This window comes from Bidens hawaiensis, unplaced genomic scaffold, assembly GCF_021521415.1.
Source record: "Bidens hawaiensis isolate Kalapana, Puna unplaced genomic scaffold, B.hawaiensis_p1.1 tig00001685_1, whole genome shotgun sequence".
Classification (NCBI taxonomy): domain Eukaryota; kingdom Viridiplantae; phylum Streptophyta; class Magnoliopsida; order Asterales; family Asteraceae; genus Bidens; species Bidens hawaiensis.
Genome location: NW_027491095.1, coordinates 1,899,460 through 1,917,855, shown reverse-complemented (window position 1 = coordinate 1,917,855; position 18,396 = coordinate 1,899,460). Strand labels below are relative to the sequence as shown.

The 18,396-nt window shown below is 35.0% G+C and overlaps 2 protein-coding genes across 3 annotated transcripts; one reads left to right on the top strand and one right to left on the bottom strand.

The window, feature by feature from the left end:
* The first annotated feature begins 2,514 nt into the window (after positions 1-2,514).
* Positions 2,515-9,673, top strand: LOC143593035 (uncharacterized). The gene is made up of 5 exons (XM_077072787.1): positions 2,515-2,798; positions 3,574-4,059; positions 4,438-4,563; positions 4,644-4,772; positions 9,581-9,673. Exons 1-4 carry the CDS (start codon positions 2,667-2,669, stop codon positions 4,710-4,712), a joined length of 813 nt encoding a protein of 270 aa, XP_076928902.1. The 5' UTR covers positions 2,515-2,666; the 3' UTR covers positions 4,713-4,772; positions 9,581-9,673.
* A 946-nt stretch (positions 9,674-10,619) lies between these two features.
* LOC143593020 (cyclic nucleotide-gated ion channel 1-like) lies at positions 10,620-14,445 on the bottom strand. Of its 2 annotated transcripts, none has more exons than XM_077072774.1 (8): positions 14,258-14,445; positions 13,461-13,609; positions 12,832-13,381; positions 12,534-12,746; positions 12,141-12,445; positions 11,945-12,056; positions 11,603-11,839; positions 10,620-11,500 (listed from the first exon to the last, which is right to left on the bottom strand). In XM_077072774.1, exons 2-8 carry the CDS (start codon positions 13,487-13,489, stop codon positions 10,805-10,807), a joined length of 2,142 nt encoding a protein of 713 aa, XP_076928889.1. In that variant the 5' UTR covers positions 13,490-13,609; positions 14,258-14,445; the 3' UTR covers positions 10,620-10,804. The 2 variants fall into 2 exon arrangements, with proteins under 2 accessions (XP_076928889.1, XP_076928894.1); XM_077072779.1 differs by having other exon boundaries at positions 12,832-13,378.
* Positions 14,446-18,396: the final 3,951 nt, after the last annotated feature.

Genomic DNA, 18,396 nt, shown 5'->3' with positions numbered 1-18,396 from the left:
TTTGGTACATTGGAGTACTGTACTTGTAATTAATGTTATGGAAATTGTGTTGGGGACCAAAAAGAAGGGTTTGGAGTTTTGTCAAATTCACTCCTTTGTCTTTATGTCAAGCGCTCTTGAAGTCTTTTGAAGTGACGGATCTAAAAGAAAAATTGAGGGGTAGTGTTGATTTAAAACATTTTGTTCAGGGGTAGCCGATACATAAAATAAAGAAGAAGAAAAAATTACACTAAAAATGTAGTTCGCTAAGAAGGTTGATGGGTAGCGCTCTCAACTATATGATCATTTTCACATATTCGTGTCAATTAGAGAACAAGGGTTGGATCCACACTTTTGTGATAGCTTGTATAATATTACGTCTCTTCCACTTAATAGATAATGAACATTTCATTCTCCCTGGCCACTTCAGAATCAAAACGCAATAAGCTGAATCTTATAGTTTAAAATAGTTGGTAGTCATCTAATAATCTTTATTTAAAAAAAAACCCTTTTAAGACTATTGATGTATAAAGAAACAACTACGACATTCGTTTGAACTAATGCATAATGTGACAGGAGTTACAAAATATTCGAATGTTCGTTTTGGAAAACTCTAGCAGATAACATTATTTAGAGGAGGTGTTGTATGCAAATGATTTTACATGCATATAATGAATAAACAACAAAATGTACAAGAATCGCACTATTGAGAGAATATCAAAATGTGACATGTGTCAGCCAAATAAATTTTTACCCAAAAGTTATAGTGAACCAACATTGTAATTCATTGTGAGTCACATGCTGAAACCATCAAGTTTAGGAATCATTTCTTGTTTTAGATTGAAATTGAGAGATTAGAAAAAAGTAGAATTTGTGCATTAGCAATGTAGTTGCAATTAAAATTGAAATATAAAGCAAACGTGTGAGATTGGTAAGTCGACAAATTAAGCTAGATCATGCAAAAAAATCTTGTAAAAGGCAGACAAATTTTTATTAGATTTTGCAAATGTTTGATTAAAAGTTGTAAAATATACACCAAGTCCTTTTCAATATTCTAAAAATCGGTTTTTGAATCGTGCCGGAATGGCTAAAAGATTGTACAATTGGTTCAACAGGGTTGTACCGGGAGGTTCAACTAGGTTGAATAGTTAATCTTATAATTCCATAAAAATAGAACATCAACTCAAAAAATAATTATTCAAAAGTACATAATTCAATAATAAAAAATAAATCATGTTCTACAAAACAAGGAACATTTATAAAGAGATATCACAATATATTAAGACGGGAAGGAATGGCCTACCTGTAGATTAGCAAGAAGTTTGGTTGTGAGTTCGATGGTATATGGGCACAGGAACGGTCGATCAGCTTGCGCTAGGTTTAAAAGTTGAAACCGCAGGTTAAATGATTTAATGGGCCGCTGATTTTTTTATTTTTTGATTTACTTTTGGGGGAGAGGGGGGGGGGAAGCTTGCAATAAAACCAATAAGTAATGATAAATTAGTAATACGAAGAACAAGATGCCGGCTCAAATAACCGGGCTACATCATATAAGGTCGTTACTCGAAATTCGGTATAACCAGTTTAACCTGCTAGTATTTAAAACATTTGTCCTTTTCAAATATCATACATTAAAAAAATGACAAGTAAAAGTAAAAATGATTGCTGTTCAAAAAAAAAAGAAAATAGTATAAATGATTAACACAAGAATGGCACAAAATGCAATGATGCTTGCAAGTACTATATTGGGAACTAATTGCATTAGGCTGAGGGGTGTGGGGCTTCAGCATGGGCGCGAGAGGCCATCCGCTCGCGCCCACCACATCACCGAGGCGCGAGAGGGGCGCGAGCACGGGAACCAAGGCGGGCGCAAGGCTGGTAGCGGGAGGAAAATGGCGTAAGTGGCTTGGGAATGCGTGAAGGAGCCGTTGGGATGAAGAAAAGAGCCGTTGGGCTCTTTAATTTTATTAAAAAAAAAAAGTTTTTCCTCTATATAAACCTTACCACACCCATTATCACATACCACACCCAAAATCACATAAAATAATTACCACAACTTCAAAAAAAACCCAAAATCAACCAATCTTCCAAACCTTTTTTTAAAAACATGGCTGGAAATTTTTTTAATGTGTGTTTTTTTAATAATTTATGAGTTTTTTTTAATAATACGTTTTTTGAATATATCTATAAAAAAAAAAAAAATCCGCTGGAGCCCCTGCTCGCGCCCCTCCACACCAGGGCCAGGGGCTCCAGCGGGGGCTCCAACACCCATCTTATCCAGTTTCTCTCTCTGCCACACGTCACAATATTATTGGCTGGAGCCCCCACTCGTGCCCCCGTTAGAGCCCCCCACACCCCTCAGCCTTAGTTACAATTTATAAGTTATATTATTGTAACTTGTGATACGGTGAGGACAAAAGGAGTGGGACCCACAAGTGTTTGTCGTGTTCTAATCACAATCCCCGTATAAATCAATGAAGCAGGTACCAAGAACCCATACAAAACCATCCACCATATATGCAACAAGACCTGCTTAATTGTTTTTATATAATATATATATCTTCACAACTTTAACTATATTATAGCTAGCTTCTTCTGCAACTTGTTTCTTGGCTAGGCTTCTTAAACTGAAAAGAAAAGGAAGCTTTTATCTTTAACTTCCAACTTATTTCTTTCTTCAGAAAGAAATGTATGCTGAGACTACTGGCCTCATGTTCCCATATTTTCAGAATAATAATAATAATATTAATAATAATTTCTCTTCGGGTGTTCAACAATTTGATGATTTCTGTCACTCCCAGAAGTTCATTAATTGCTTGGTAATTCAACTTATCAAACCTTTTCATTAATATTTATTTGCATGTTCATTAAAACTGTTATATCATCTTGAATGTTGTTTCCAATTTATATGATTTAATTAGGGTTTTTGATATATATATTTTTTAATCTATAATTTTAGGGAATTTTGCTAGATTGCAATGAAATAGATATTTATTTATATTTTTGTTTGGCATTGTGAAAGTGTAGTTTCCTATTGGTGTTGAATGGAATAAACATAATGAGTTTGTGTTATAGTTCCACTTTGGTTAATATCTGATGTCAACTTGTATTATAAAGATTAAAGATTCACCTTTCCATCCCACTTAATCAACAAAAAAGGTAAAGGTAAAGCTAAAGCAAAGCCACTCATCTTCTTATTTGATCCAATGGTTTTGTTTTGTTTTGTTTATGCAATTTCTAATCTGGGAAAAGGACTATTGACCTTCTAAAGTTATTATTATTATTATTATTATTATTATTATTTAAATCTCTCTATTGTTCAAACAACATCTACAAGCCAACCTAGGATTCTTCATTCTTGTTTGTTTAAAATTGTGTGAAAAATGGCAAAAAGTATTTAGCTTTATTAGTCATTGCATTGTAGCTAATGAACAATTGGATCTTTATGAACTTAGTGGAGGGTAGTACTTATTCTTTCAAATTTATGATGTTTTATATTCTCAATTTGCTTGTTAAGTTGATTCATACATCATGGTTACATCACTATTTGTTCATCTACTCATATTGTTAGTTTCTTGCTTGAATATTGTTCAGGATAACTTAATTCAGACATCCTCCACTATATCAGATTATGATCTTGGAGGTGAAGGGGATCTTTTTAAAGCACCGGGACCGATAATCGAACAACCATTAATCACCCTTGATCCCATGACATCTGCCATGTCAATGATCTCTTGTGGAGAAGACACAATCTCCCCTCAACAAGTTACGGATATCGAGTCGCTTCAAAAGGAAGAGTTTTTGACTGATGTTTTCTATGAATGCAAGAACATATTGGCATCTGGAAGTGAATCATCACCGTTATCTGAAGTCGTAAGCCTCAGTTTCCCGATTAAAACCGATGAAACCCCTGTTGTTAACGAAAATGTTCATCCGTCATGTCACATCCCTAAAAGCATGAGCTCGGATAGTCTAAACTCTATGGATTGGATTCAAGGGGCTCAAGTTAAATCCAGTTTTCTGAATTTCGGCGTAATGGATGTCGGTATACGAAGGGCTTTTAGCGAGGGAGACATGAAGGTCAAACTCAAATTATAACTTTTCTGCATTGTGTATAATAATATGATGATAGAGATTGAGTCATAACTCATATGCCCATTATTAGATCATATTTGTGGTGGGGAGGACAAACTCTATATAAAAGAAACCAGAAAAACTTAAAACTATAAAGAGTGCCAAATTTCCAAACTGACTATAATATATTAATACCCTTGTTTACAAAAACTTAGGGGACATGAAGTATCCCATTTTCAAGAATTATTAAACAATAAAGCAAAATATTTATTTATCGGGCGGCGATTGTCAACTCATATTCATGTTTACACTTGGAATGGATCTTTATGTGCAGACATTTGTTTACGCATCTAACACGTGCTAAATGTTTTTCGTTTATGACAGACTTTATCTGAAGCCAACACAAGCCACAACTATTATCCGCCACCACTAATAAGCGAAGACCGTAAGCAAAAGCTCTCAAGATACAGGAACAAGAAAACAAAGAGGAACTTTGGCAGAAAAATCAAGGTATATTTGTGTTTATTTTATAAGTTATTAAGTGTAGAAATGAAGTTATTATTAATCTGATAATGGTTTATGGTTTTCAGTATGCTTGCAGGAAGGCTTTGGCAGACAGTCAGCCTAGAATCAGAGGAAGGTTTGCAAAGACATCTTGAGAAGTAAAGTGAAAGTGAAAGTAGGTAGAGCTGATGAAGCAGAGACAATATGGATTTTTGGTGATGTTAACTATTTAGCGGAATTACAAAGCACCAAAAGAAGAACACGATCAAAAGATTACTCGTCTGTTATTATGAACAATCAGAACAATTACAATGAAATCGAAATCTGAGAGAGTACTGAGAAAGATTACAAGAAAAATGAATTAAAACTAAATTGAGAAAAAAAAACCCCAATTATAACCCTAACCACTTGCTAACGGCTTCAGCATCAATGTTTTTAAGAAATAACAGAAACAGTCCCTGAAGTTACAACTGAGTAACAAAACAGTCCCTGAAGTTACAGCTGAGTAACATCTTCAACTTTACCAACTTTGACATAACCAATCTAACTCAACTGTCATTGACTAACTCTTGACCATCTATTCAATTTAGCTCAATATGTAACAATCTCCACCTTTGAGCAGAAATTGAAAAATACCAAAACTGCCCCTGAACCTAAGAAATATGCAATAATTCCAAACAATGCATAAACTTAGTTCCATGCACACTCTTAGTTAACATGTCAGCTGCATTGTGTCTTGTATCAACATACTCAACCCTGATCTCCCTAGAACTTAAAACTTCTCTAATCCAATGCAGCTTTACGCTAATATGTTTTGATATCTCATGAAAGATCTGATGTTTTGACAGATGAATAGCACTCATATTGTCACAATACACCAACCCATCTTCTATTTCAAGACCCATTTCTGACATGAAACCTTTAAGCCAAATACACTCTTTAACTGCTTCAGTCAGCGCAATGAACTCAGCCTCAGTGGTGGATAAGGCAACAACCTTTTGCAATGTTGCCTTCCAGCTTACAACTTCACCTAAAACTTTAAACACATAACCAGTAATGGACCTCCCTTTGTCCAAATCTTTGGCAAAATCAGAGTTCACATACCCACTGATAACCTGATTCGAATTATCAGTTTTACCAAAAACTAAACCTTTATGCATAGTACCACTTAGATACCTAAAAATCCATTTAATACCTTCCCAATGTTGTCTCCCAGGATTGCTGATATATCTACTAACAACACTGACAGCATAACCAATATCTGGTCTTGTACACACCATCAAGTACATAAGACCACCCATAGCACTTGCATATGGTACATTTACCATTTTACCCTTCTCTTCATCAGTAGTTGGAGAATCCAAACTAGACAATCTGAAGTGTAAAGCAAGTGGTGTAATGACAGACTTACAGTTGTCCATGAAATAATCTTTAAGCACCTTCTTGACATAAGAGCTTTGAGATAGCTTTATAGTACCAGCAGCCCTATCTCTACAGATTTCCATGCCAAGAATCTTCTTAGCTTCTCCAAGTTCTTTCATATCAAAAGCTTCCATTAACACCCTTTTAGTCTCATCAATTTGTTGCTTGTCTTTACAAGCTATTAGCATATCATCTACATAGAGTAAAAGATACACGTACTGCTTCTCACCATACTCTTTTAAGTACACACATATATCATAACTGCTTCTTTTAAACCCATGAGTTACTACATGTCTGTCAAACTTCAAATACCACTGCCTTGGTGATTGCTTGAGACCATACAAAGACTTTTGTAACAAGCAGACTTTATTCCCTTCTTTGTCAACCTCAAAACCAGTAGGTTGTCTCATATATATCGTTTCTTCCAAATCACCATGCAGAAAAGCTGTTTTGACATCAAGTTGTTCAAGCTCTAAGTCAAATACAGCTGTTAATGACAAAATTGCCCTTATAGAGGCATGTTTGACTACAGGTGAGAACACTTCACCATAGTCTATCCCAGCCCTTTGTGTAAATCCTTTGGCAACTAATCTTGCCTTATACCTAGGTTCTTCTCCTTTTAAACCCTCTTTTATCTTGAAGACCCACTTGCAATCCACACATCTTTGATCTTCTGGTTTATCTACAATGACCCAAGTTTTATTCTTGAGAAAAGAACTCATTTCTTCTTTCATGGCTGCTAACCATTTCTCCTTATCTTTAGACTCTACAGCCTCTTGATAAGTCAATGGTTCACTTGCAGATTCTTCTGCAGCCACACAAAAGACAAATGCTGACAAATCATCTCTGAACCTAATAGGTGGAACTATATTCCTTCTTGGCCTATTAGCTGCAATACTCTGCCTTGTACTACTTGTTCGAGAACTTTCAGATTGATCACTAGTAACAACTGTGTCCTTGTGTTCATCCTGAGGCAACTCCACCTCAATTTGAACATTCTTACCATCATCTTGGTAATTTACAGTTTTACCCTTAACATCTTTATACAAAATATTTTCCTTAAAAACCACATTTCGACTAACAATTATCTTAGGAATACCATTTTCCAACCTCCACAACCTATACCCTTTCACACCCTCAGGGTATCCCAAAAAAATACATTTTTGAGCTCTAGGTTCTAACTTGCCTTTACTTACATGAGAATATACTAAACACCCAAACACTCTTAGATTATCATAGTTAGTCTTCATACTTGACCACTTCTCCATAGGAACCGTCATCTCAATAGCAGAAGATGGTGACCTGTTCACTAAATATGCAGCAGTCTTCAATGCCTCTGCCCAATAAGACTTTGACAGACCAGCAGTAAAGAGCATACACCTGACATTTTCTAACAATGTTCTGTTCATTCTTTCCACCAAGCCATTTTGTTGTGGAGTTCCTGGTATAGTAAGATGCCTATCAATCCCATGTTCTTTACAGTATCTATTGAATTCACCACTACAGAACTCCAACCCATTATTTGTTCTCAACTTTTTTATTTTCTTTTCAGTCTGATTTTCAACAAGAGTCTTCCACTCTTTGAACTTATCAAATGCATCAGACTTGTTCTTTATGATGTATACCCACACCCTTCGTGAATAATCATCTATTGTTGACAAGAAATATGAGGCGCCGCCAAGTGACAAATCCTTAGATGGCCCCCATAGATGTGCATGAATGTAATCTAGGATCCCTTTTGTTCTATGAATACCCCTAGAGAACCTAACTTTCTTAGCTTTTCCAAGCATACAGTTCTCACATTCACCATAGTCACAACTTACTAGATCTTCTATAACACCTTGTTTCTTAAGTTCACTTAAACCCTGATCACTCATATGCCCTAACCTCCTGTGCCATTACATTGCACAATTTACAGAACTACCCTCTGCCACAGAAACAGAACCTTCAACTACATGTCCATCTAAGACATATATATTATTCTCTTTCCTAGTACCAGACATAATGATCAGTGAACCTCTAACAACTTTAATTTTTCCATCTTTTAAACCTATATAACAACCATTTTTCTCAAAAGTTCCTAAAGAAATAAGATTTCTTTTTAACTCAGGTATATACCTAACATCTGTTAAGTCTATAACAGACTCATTCTTCAACTTAAAAGAGACTGTACCTATACCTTGAATCTGGCATGAACTGTCATCACCCAATTGAACCACACCTTGTTTCTCCAAGATCAAATCCTTAAAGAACTCCTTATGAGGTGTCATATGATAAGAACAACCACTATCTAATACCCAATCAGTCTTTGATCCCTGATTAGCAACCATGTAGACTTCTGTACTATCATAACCATCTTGTGATTCTTCAGATTGAGCACCATGCTTCTTGTTAGACTTGAATTCTGCCTTCTTCTTTCTCCATTCAGGACAATCTCTTTTAAAATGACTCTCTGAATTACATACAAAACATCTCTTCTTTCCCTTAGACTTGGATCTTGATACTGAATTCTTGTTCTTGTGATTTCTTTGTTCGGGTCTACCTCTAACAAACAACCCATCAGCCCCATCATCCCTTGTATCACCCTTCTTGTGCAATTCTTTAGAATTCATAGTAGACACTACATCATCCATTGACAAACTATCTCTCCCAAACATTAAGGTGTCAACAAAATGTTCATATGAAACAGGTAATGAGGCCAAGAAAATAATTGCTTGATCCTCATCATCTATTTCCACCTCAATATTTTCAAGATCAAGAATAATCTTATTAAATTCATCAATATGATATTCAATTGACTTACCAGAATTCATCTGAAACATATACAACCTTTTCTTCAAATACAAACGATTGGCTAACGATTTGGTCATGTAGAGGCTTTCCAATTTAGCCCAAACACCTGCAGCAGTTAGTTCTTTAGACACCTCCCTCAGAACCCTATCTCCAAGACTCAAGATAATGGCACTGTGGGCCTTCTCAAGAATATCTTTCTTTTATTTGTCTGTCAATGCTTCCGGCATATTTGGTTCACCCAACAAAGCATCGGAGATGCCCTGATGTACCAACAGTGCCTGCATCTTAACCCGCCACAAACTAAAATCATTCTTTCCATCAAACTTTTCAATATCAAACTTTGCACCAGTCACCATTGAAGAATCTTCAATCGAATTTCAAGAACCTTCTTCTGAGATCAAGAGCCGAGACTCTGGTACCAATTGTTAACTATTTAGCGGAATTACAAAGCACCAGAAGAAGAACACGATCAAAAGATTACTCGTCTATTATTATGAACAATCAGAACAATTACAATGAAATCGAAATCTGAGAGAGTACTGAGAAAGATTACAAGAAAAATGAATTAAAACTAAATTGAGAAAAAAAAACCCAATTATAACCCTAACCACTTGCTAACGGCTTCAGCATCAATGTTTTTAAGAAATAACAGAAACAGTCCCTGAAGTTACAACTGAATAACAAAACAGTCCCTGAAGTTACAGCTGAGTAACATCTTCAACTTTACCAACTTTGACATAACCAATCTAACTCAACTGTCATTGACTAACTCTTGACCATCTATTCAATTTAGCTCAATATCTAACAGGTGACAAAGGGGTCAAAGTCAACTCAGGTTCTGCTAAATAAGCTAGGAGGCTCAGTATACCAGCATCATAATATTATGTAATTTATTATCGTTATCTGTCTAGTCCTTGTAGATCCTCAATGTCTGAGTTGTGCTGTACATAAAGTATTTGTTGAATAATCACCACTAGTTATTGTTATATCATATCATATATGTATGGTGTGCTATCTAAGTTTACAGAATAATGTTTTGATTAATTGTATTTGGCCCAAATCAATGGTTACATTCAGATGCCACATGCTCTTAATACTGAATATTGAAAGTGTTCTTTATCTGTGAGAAATGATTTATAAACTCAAGAGTGACCCTGATACTGCATGTAACATCCAGTCCCATGTACCAACCGATATTGTTAAGTTTGCACGTGAGCTTACACGGGTTTGATTTTGTTACCCAAGTGGACACTATCACTTCCAAGACCACTCACCTGAAAATCATCAACTTTAAATGCTTTAAATACGCTTAATTGTGAAACTTTCCTCTTATCAAAAGCTAAAAACTTAAAATATATTAAAGACCCGGGTCAGATCAAAACGAAGCGAATAACACAAGAAATAAAAGCAGACTTTGATCCAACTGTCGATCGACACCTCTATTGATAAAAACCGAAATTAATTAACCCTTACATATATGACTTAGAACCCCAAACTTAATAAACTTAAATTCTAACTAAATAACCCAAACAAACCTATAATTGTCTTGAGTTCTTGACCCATCAAGATAACCAACCATAAACAAACAAATAAACCCTAAAAAACCAACTAATTATCACTAATATAATAAACCAACTTAAAGACACAAATGCCCCTTGACCCATTCAGACTCCTTCAGCCTCCTAGCATTCAGACACAAATGCCCCTTGACCCATTCAGACTCCCATTTGATGACAAAATGTGGCTTTTCACAAAACATCAAACTATGTTTAAAAAATTAAAAAAAAATTATATCAGTAACGGGAAACAAAAAATAATTTAACACATAAGTAAAATGTATTACAAAATATTTTATTTTGTCCTAATCCCTCCCCTAGGTATTAAATTGGTGATTGTAAAAATGTAAAGTCTAGTTCTAGGACTCAGGATTTATCTACAAATTACAAACACTAATGATAAATAAAGAATCACTCTTACAGCATCCCAAAATACTATTAAGATACAACCAACATACATACATACATAATATATCTTAATCTTCGGCAGTAAAATCAGGCTCTGCAGGCTTCTGAAGCATCAATGGAGGTAATTTCTCAGCGACTCTTCCTTTCCTCGCACCCTTTTGCCTCAAAGCACGAAGCGCATTGGCTGCAAACCGTGATGCATAAATTGTAGCTCCCAAACTAGGCGAACTCCCACCTGCTCCACTTAAAGCATTTTGCAGCCTATCTTCTTCTTCACGAAGCGAGTCTTCCAACTTCTTCCTACAATGCCGCCGCCATGCCGCCTGTATGAAACAAGCGGCCCATGTCCGCCACTGCTGTGAGTAGAACCTGAAAGTGTGGCGCAGCTGCTTACTGTGGAGTCGTCTGAACTGAGATGCTACAAACTTCAAATCATCAGCCATCAATGCAAATGCCTCAACTTCTTCAAGTGCTTGAACCGTTCGTGTGGAGATGGGGAGGTTGGATGATGTGTGTGGGTCCAACGCCCATGTAAGAAGCTCTTCACCACAAAAATCGCCTGCTTTCAGCTCCTCAGAGTTGAAGAAACCGGTTCGACCACCATTTGTTGTAATGGATAACAATTTGCCTCGCATTACAAAATGCATCTCGTCAACTGGGTCCCCTTCCCTCACGATGTAGCTGTTCTCTGTATAAAGAACGGGTTTCAAGCGGTCACAAAGTGCGTCCATTAGTTGATCATCCATCTTCTCAAACATGGGCACCTGAATGAAAACAAACAACACATCATTTTAAACATGTTTGATTAAGGGATAATTATGCATGCTTTATTAAGGGTAATGCAAAAAGGCAACGAAAGAACTGACCTTCTTTAGAAGTTTCAAACAGAGATGGCGTTTTATATCCCTCCTGAGGTCCTTAGGAAGGTTCCGGATCAAAGTATCTTCATCAACACCTCGTGTTTCCTGCCATTTATATTGTTCGTACCTTCTAATTCGCTCCTTAAGAGCTGGTGGGAGCAAACGGTGGGACATCCACTGCTCTGCATCTCGCCTTTTCACCCTCATTTCCTCCAATCTTATAGTTGTGGATTGCAGGTATGTCTGCAGTAATAAAAAGTTAAAAACACTCATCATTAGATCTTAATAAATACATCCGTGTTTATAAAAATAACAATAACAAATTATGTTTAGATCTCCATTACCAACCTGCATGTTTCCAATGAGAAATGAGAACAAAACTAAACCAGATATAGATATAAACACTGCAAAGCAAATTTCCCAAACAAAGGTGCTCGTTTTCAGGTTTTGACCAAGGGAGCTGCAAAATTGACCAAGAAAACATCATTTAAGGATTTCTGTAAAACCGAAACCACTTGGGAGTTGGGAGTGATTTTGTTCAAACCTCAAATTTTGCAGACCCCACCAGAAACAGTAAAAGAACTTTTGTGGAAAATCGGTTGAGTTCACAACACCAGACTGAAGGGCCGGAAGAAAGATCCCAAAATCATAAGGAGGGTTGTCCATTTCTACTATGGGGCAACTTGCATTCAAATATGCCACATTATGTGTCGCATCATCACAATAAAATGAGGAATGCACACATTCTGATATACTGGTATTAAAATTTGCTGTTATATTCCCACACGCCCGTCGCCAGCAAGTTGTCTCACGTTCAATAGAAAACAAGTACCAGAATGCGCCGAATACCTAGAATCCCAAAAGATAACAGAACACTCAATATTATGTGTACAATATGATATATAAAATCTATAAAATAATATGTGGCACCTCTTACATGACTAGCCAACATGTAAAGAAAGAGATTGAAAGCAGCTCCTGCCCATGCAGTTTCAGTAAGTATCCCAGATGTTCGTGTAACCTCCTTATACAGAGGATAGATTCTAAGCATTCTCGGGATGTACTGAAAAAATACAACGAATTTCAACAAGTCTTTTGTGTTCAAGGATTTTGACCCACCCAGCTTCGGTATAATGATCCATATCACAATCTGATATAATAACAAAAGATCATCAAATCAACAAGCAAAGAAAGATGCAAAACATTTAATCCTAAACAGACGTATCAGTACTGACCTGTGGCAATGGAAGAACCGCAAGAATATCAACTAGAAAGTATGAGGAAAGATACCTCTTTGCTATCGCCCAAGCATCCTCAACCAGAACACCCCTACCAAATACTCTGGAAGAAGGAGGTATAAAACCAGTACGGAACTGAAAGATGATATGAACTATGTAGAAAATATCCGTGAAGGAACGCAAAACACTAGCCGTTATCTGCAACTTATTGTCCAAATCAAGGCACTTCTTGTTATCTTTCACTATTGGAACATAAAAGAATAACGGGTCCACTGAAACAGCAATCACACACGACAGCACGAATATTTTGTTCCACTTTTGGAGGAATTTCCCTTGTGGATTAAGCGTTTTACTCCCGGAACCAAGGCCTCTACTCAGAAGCCTGTTTAATGAATGTGATTCCATCGATCGTTTCAGGCTTTTAACCCCTCCGGAACCATGTTCCAAGCTTTTCCGAAACATACTAGAAACTGAGCCTAAGGCTGTTTTAAATCTCTGTGGAGAACCCCCATTGCTGCTTTTTTCCGATTTCCAATCCTCAAACCTGCTCAGAGTTCAGTTTATCATATATATCATATATGCATAATACAATACACAACAGCAGCATATATAATTCAAAAGCTAACCTCACAAACTTCTCAGGCCGCTGATTCATTGCTATAAATAATGCCCGAAAAGAGTTCCAACTACAGCGTAAACAGCTAAAGAGGCATCATCAACACTTTAAATTAAAAACGGGTGCCTTGAATTGACTCGGAATGTTGAAACGCAGCCACTGGAGACATGTACAAAAACCTATTTAGATGACAACTGAAATATGCAAACTAACCAAAATTCAAAAATACACATCACAATATAGGTATAAAAAGTAAACAAGTAGAAACACTGGTAAATCTAAAAACAAGTAGTACTTTCAGCATACGCACGAATTAGACATAAAAATTTATGGTTCGACAAAAACACAATACAGAGAATAGGCCATCCTCTATGCACCAAAATGCAAAATATCTTATTCATATACAACATAAAATACATCCAGAGAAATAGCAAATTAATATTCAAGTATTCAACCCAGTAACATCTAAACTTTTTAAAAGGAATACAGGATGATTATAGCAAAATAATAATAATAATTTCCCTATGATCTAAGAAAGACAGTCTACATAGAAGTTATCAAACCAACCAGTATAGATCATTTCAAAGTAAGTTGTAATTAGTCAAACAAGCAAACACAAAGACTTACAATTCTGTTCGTATAATCGAACCCACAAGGCAACAAATTCACCCAAATCAAGAAAACCCAATTCAAATTAAAGAACACCCAAGTCAAATTCGACTCACAAATATCTAAAAACAAGAAAGATAACAACTTTAAAGACCGAAAGTGAAATAAATGATAAAATAATATAATAGAAAGTCGTACAAGATGAAGCAGATGTTGAATTGAACAAACAGTGTGTGAAGAGTGCGATTATTTGATGAATGAAATGAAATGAAGTAGCAAGTGATCAACAGAAAATAGATTAATTTGAAGAGGAAGTTTCGTCGATGTTTCTTGCGTTTACCAAGTCGCGATGAGAGAGACAGAGGAGCGGAAGAAATGGGTCGGAAGTCCACCACACCACAATAATAATAATAACTAGACCCGGTTTTTTATGGGTCATGCTATGCATACACGAGCCCCTGGTGTGGGAATAACGCTATACGGCTCGTATAGGGCCTATACGAGTCGTATAGCCCTAACCTATTGACCTGCGTACGAACGTGTCAGTGTGGCAGCTTTTTGCAGTCTATACGAGCCGTATAGATTTTCCAGCTCGTATAGCCTACGTAACTCGTCTAACCTATACGAGCCGTATAGGGTCTATACGACTCGTATATACAGCATGTCAGCATGTACTTTGACCAGAGATTTTTAATTACTTTTCTTGTCTATACGACTCGTATATGTGGTATACGGACCCGTATAGACCAGGTATCAGATTTTCAAAAGGCTATATTATGAAGGCTATATTTCAAAAGTTGAGTTAACATGAGCCAAAACATCCACACCAAACTATTTTATAGTAATTATATTTCAAAAGCTTAGATAACTCATATATGTGTCAACCAAAATGGATTGCATTACCACATCTAAAAAGTCGTTACCCCGAAACGCTCATGTTGTAAGTAGGTTGTTATGTATATTTTTATTTTGTAACCAACTCGGGTGTTGTTTTTAATATTTTGTAGTTTAAAATTGAAAAAAAAAACTATACGAGTCAAATAGACCCTATACGAGTCATATAGCCCTATACAAGCCGTATAGGGGCTATACGATACAAAAGAATAAATCCTGCTTGAATATCACTTGACCATGCACCTATACAAGCCGTATAAAGCCTATACGACTTGTATAGGCTATCCTTGGTGTATGAATAACCAACATGGTATATGTATAACCCAAGCCTTTTTTATACACCCTAGCCCCTTTCTTTTTAGGTTGTTCCCTGTTTCCGATCCTCGTAAATACAACTATCTTGATTCAGTGTTATATTTGTTGTAGGGATATACCGTATATTGACACAGTGTTTGAGTGAGTTCAATATTTTGAAATAATAAACATTTGAAGACTTGTAAATTCACATTATCTTGATATAATGTGTTGAATAAGGTAATGACTACCTTAGACCAGTAATTTGTGATCTCTATCGTTTAGAGAGACATCTAGTGAAGAAAAATGTCGATCAGAGGATCGGAACATTCACAATCCGAATATCCAAAATGTTTCAAAATCACCATCCGAATCAAATCCGAAAATCTGGATATTCAAGATTAGATATGTGAATTTTCGGATACTTCGAATTTGGACTTTTGGATATTTCAAATTCTAATTATTACCTTATAGTTAAGTTTTGAGTATTAAATGTGTGTGGAGAATGATAGAAAATTATGGAAAGATATCAACCAATGGGAGAGAATCATCTCAAACTTAAGAAGTGTTTGAAGATTTATTAGAGATGTATGAAAAATATTGGATGAGCTTTTTATTTCACACTTTTTAATATATATCTTAATTTATATATTTAACACAGAAAAATAAACAAAAGTACATAAATTTTATTAGTTCATAATATTAAAAACATTAAATGAATACAATAATTAAGAAATATTTTTTCATTAAAAAACAACTTAAAAATACTATTTTTAATTCTAACAACTTTTAATTTCCATTTTCTTTTTTCTTTGTTGTTAAGTTTTATAAAAAGCATGTTTTGCAATTTCGAATATATTTGGTTGACAAAATGATCTCTTGCACAAAATAATCAAACAAATGCTTTCAAAACCTAAAGTGTCATGATTTTTGATGTCCATGTCTTCGAAAAACTGGATCCAAGCCTTTTACCGATGTTACTTCTTGTTGGTAGTTCCATGGTCATGGTAATCTCCGAAACCTGGTTCGGGAACATGATTTAGTTACATCACGTGAAAATATTTGTAGAGTATGAAGTAGTATTTTTGGAGAAAAGATGTAAATATATTATATAAGTAATAGAAGAACATAACATATTTTGGTGTACAATAACTGAAGAAATATGTGTTAATTAACAGAGTTATTTTAAGAAAATGTTTAACTATTTATCTTTTATTTATTAAATTTTTATGAGAGTTTTTAGGAAATTCAAATTGTCTCACCATCTTTGGTATCCCATACCCAAAGTGTCTACCCGGAAGCTATAGGCAAATGGTTAGTGGCAATGCAACAGACGAATCCGAGCCTCCCAATCCCAAGCCAAATGGCGCAGGAACACCCTTATACTTTCTTTGCTATTTTAAATATGTGAAATACATTTATTTTTCTAGAATAATGAATGACAGACAAAAACATACTATTTATTATCAATTAATTGTGGATAAAATCAATGTTTTCAGACCCGGCCCGGGCGTTGACCCGGACGTCTTACCGGATCAAAGGTCGGACCGACCCGGGAGGGCGGACCGGTGTTTGACCCGGATGACGTCATAAATAATTTAAATAAAAATTAATAATAACAAAAAATAATAATCACAAACTTTAATGTTTATTTATGTTTCATACATTTTTTTTAATATATATAATATATATTTGATCAATAATGACATCAATAAAGCTTGGTTGGTTGGATCATGGGTAGTTATTAAAGCTTCTATCTAGAAAATGACCCAAGTTCGAATCCCACCATATACATTTCATTTTAGATTTCATAAAAAATGAGTTTTACCGGCTGACCCGCCAGGTCACCGGGTCCGGGCCGACCGCCAAACCCGGCCGGGTTTTTCGAAAACAGGTCAAATGCCTCACCCGGCCCGGTTCTGAGACCAGGTCCCGGGGCCGGGTTTCAAAACATAAAACATAACAAAACTCACTTAATTTATGTTGTTTTCTCTCCCTCCTACGTGTTTTACCCAGTCATATAGCACAATATAAATAAGTTTCACTAATCTATCTAGTACTCCGTATCTTTCTATAAACAATTTAATGAACTTTGAAATTTTAAATGTATTATTTTCTGATAACTAATGTATCATATTTCCTTATCTTTAGGTTTAATTTTTTAACAATTCAATATGAAACCATTTAATCCCTTAATACTTTAATAATTAGATATATATCCATCATAACTTACTAGACTTGTAGGTTTCAATCAACATTCTTTAATTTCTTCAAAAGTGGCTTGTATTAAAATAAAAAATAATATTTAAAGTTTGTTTGAATATATATGAAAATTTGTTTAACGAACTTTTTTGTTTTTTACTTTCATCTTTTCTAGATGAAGTTATATAATACACTCTATGACTCAAATACAAATTTGTGAGAATTATATAAATAACAAGAGAATTTTATGTTAACAAATATAATTATTATTATTCTATAATTTTTAAACTAGAGTAATTATTATTACATTAATTTATCTTTTATAACATCATTATTTTAGTTTAAAACTGTAATTATACTAGTTATTTATTTCATTAGTAGATTAATTTTATTTATACATATCTCTTTCCATATAATATAACACTTAAGTATGAAATTAAAAAAAAAAAAAAAAAAAAGTTAAAAGGAAACATGAATAACTAAAACGAACATCAGCTAACCGGTTTTCTTAACTAACCTGATTCCATGAATTAGGTTTATGAAAACAAGATTTAGTTTAGACTTTAGACGATTAATTTAACAAGATATTATTTGTTTTCTATGAACCACGACACCCAAACAAGGACTCAAGGTACGGTTGTTTAGGTATTGGTGGGGACCATTTTATTGGATATTAATTTTTTAGACGAAAACTTTAATTAGTTAATTCCAAAGTGGATAATTGTCATTGAACGTTCTTGTTGTCTCTAAGGCTATGTGTAGTGGAGGGGCTACAATTAGGGGCGAATTGTGACACGTGACGCTCAGTCAGCATGGAGTGGAAATTTGTTTTTGGGTGTAATGGTGTAGGGGCTACAAGTGGGCTCACAGTGTGTTTTTTTTATTATTTTCTTTTTATGATTAAACTAATCAAATAAAAACCAATTTATTTAAATAATTAAATAAAA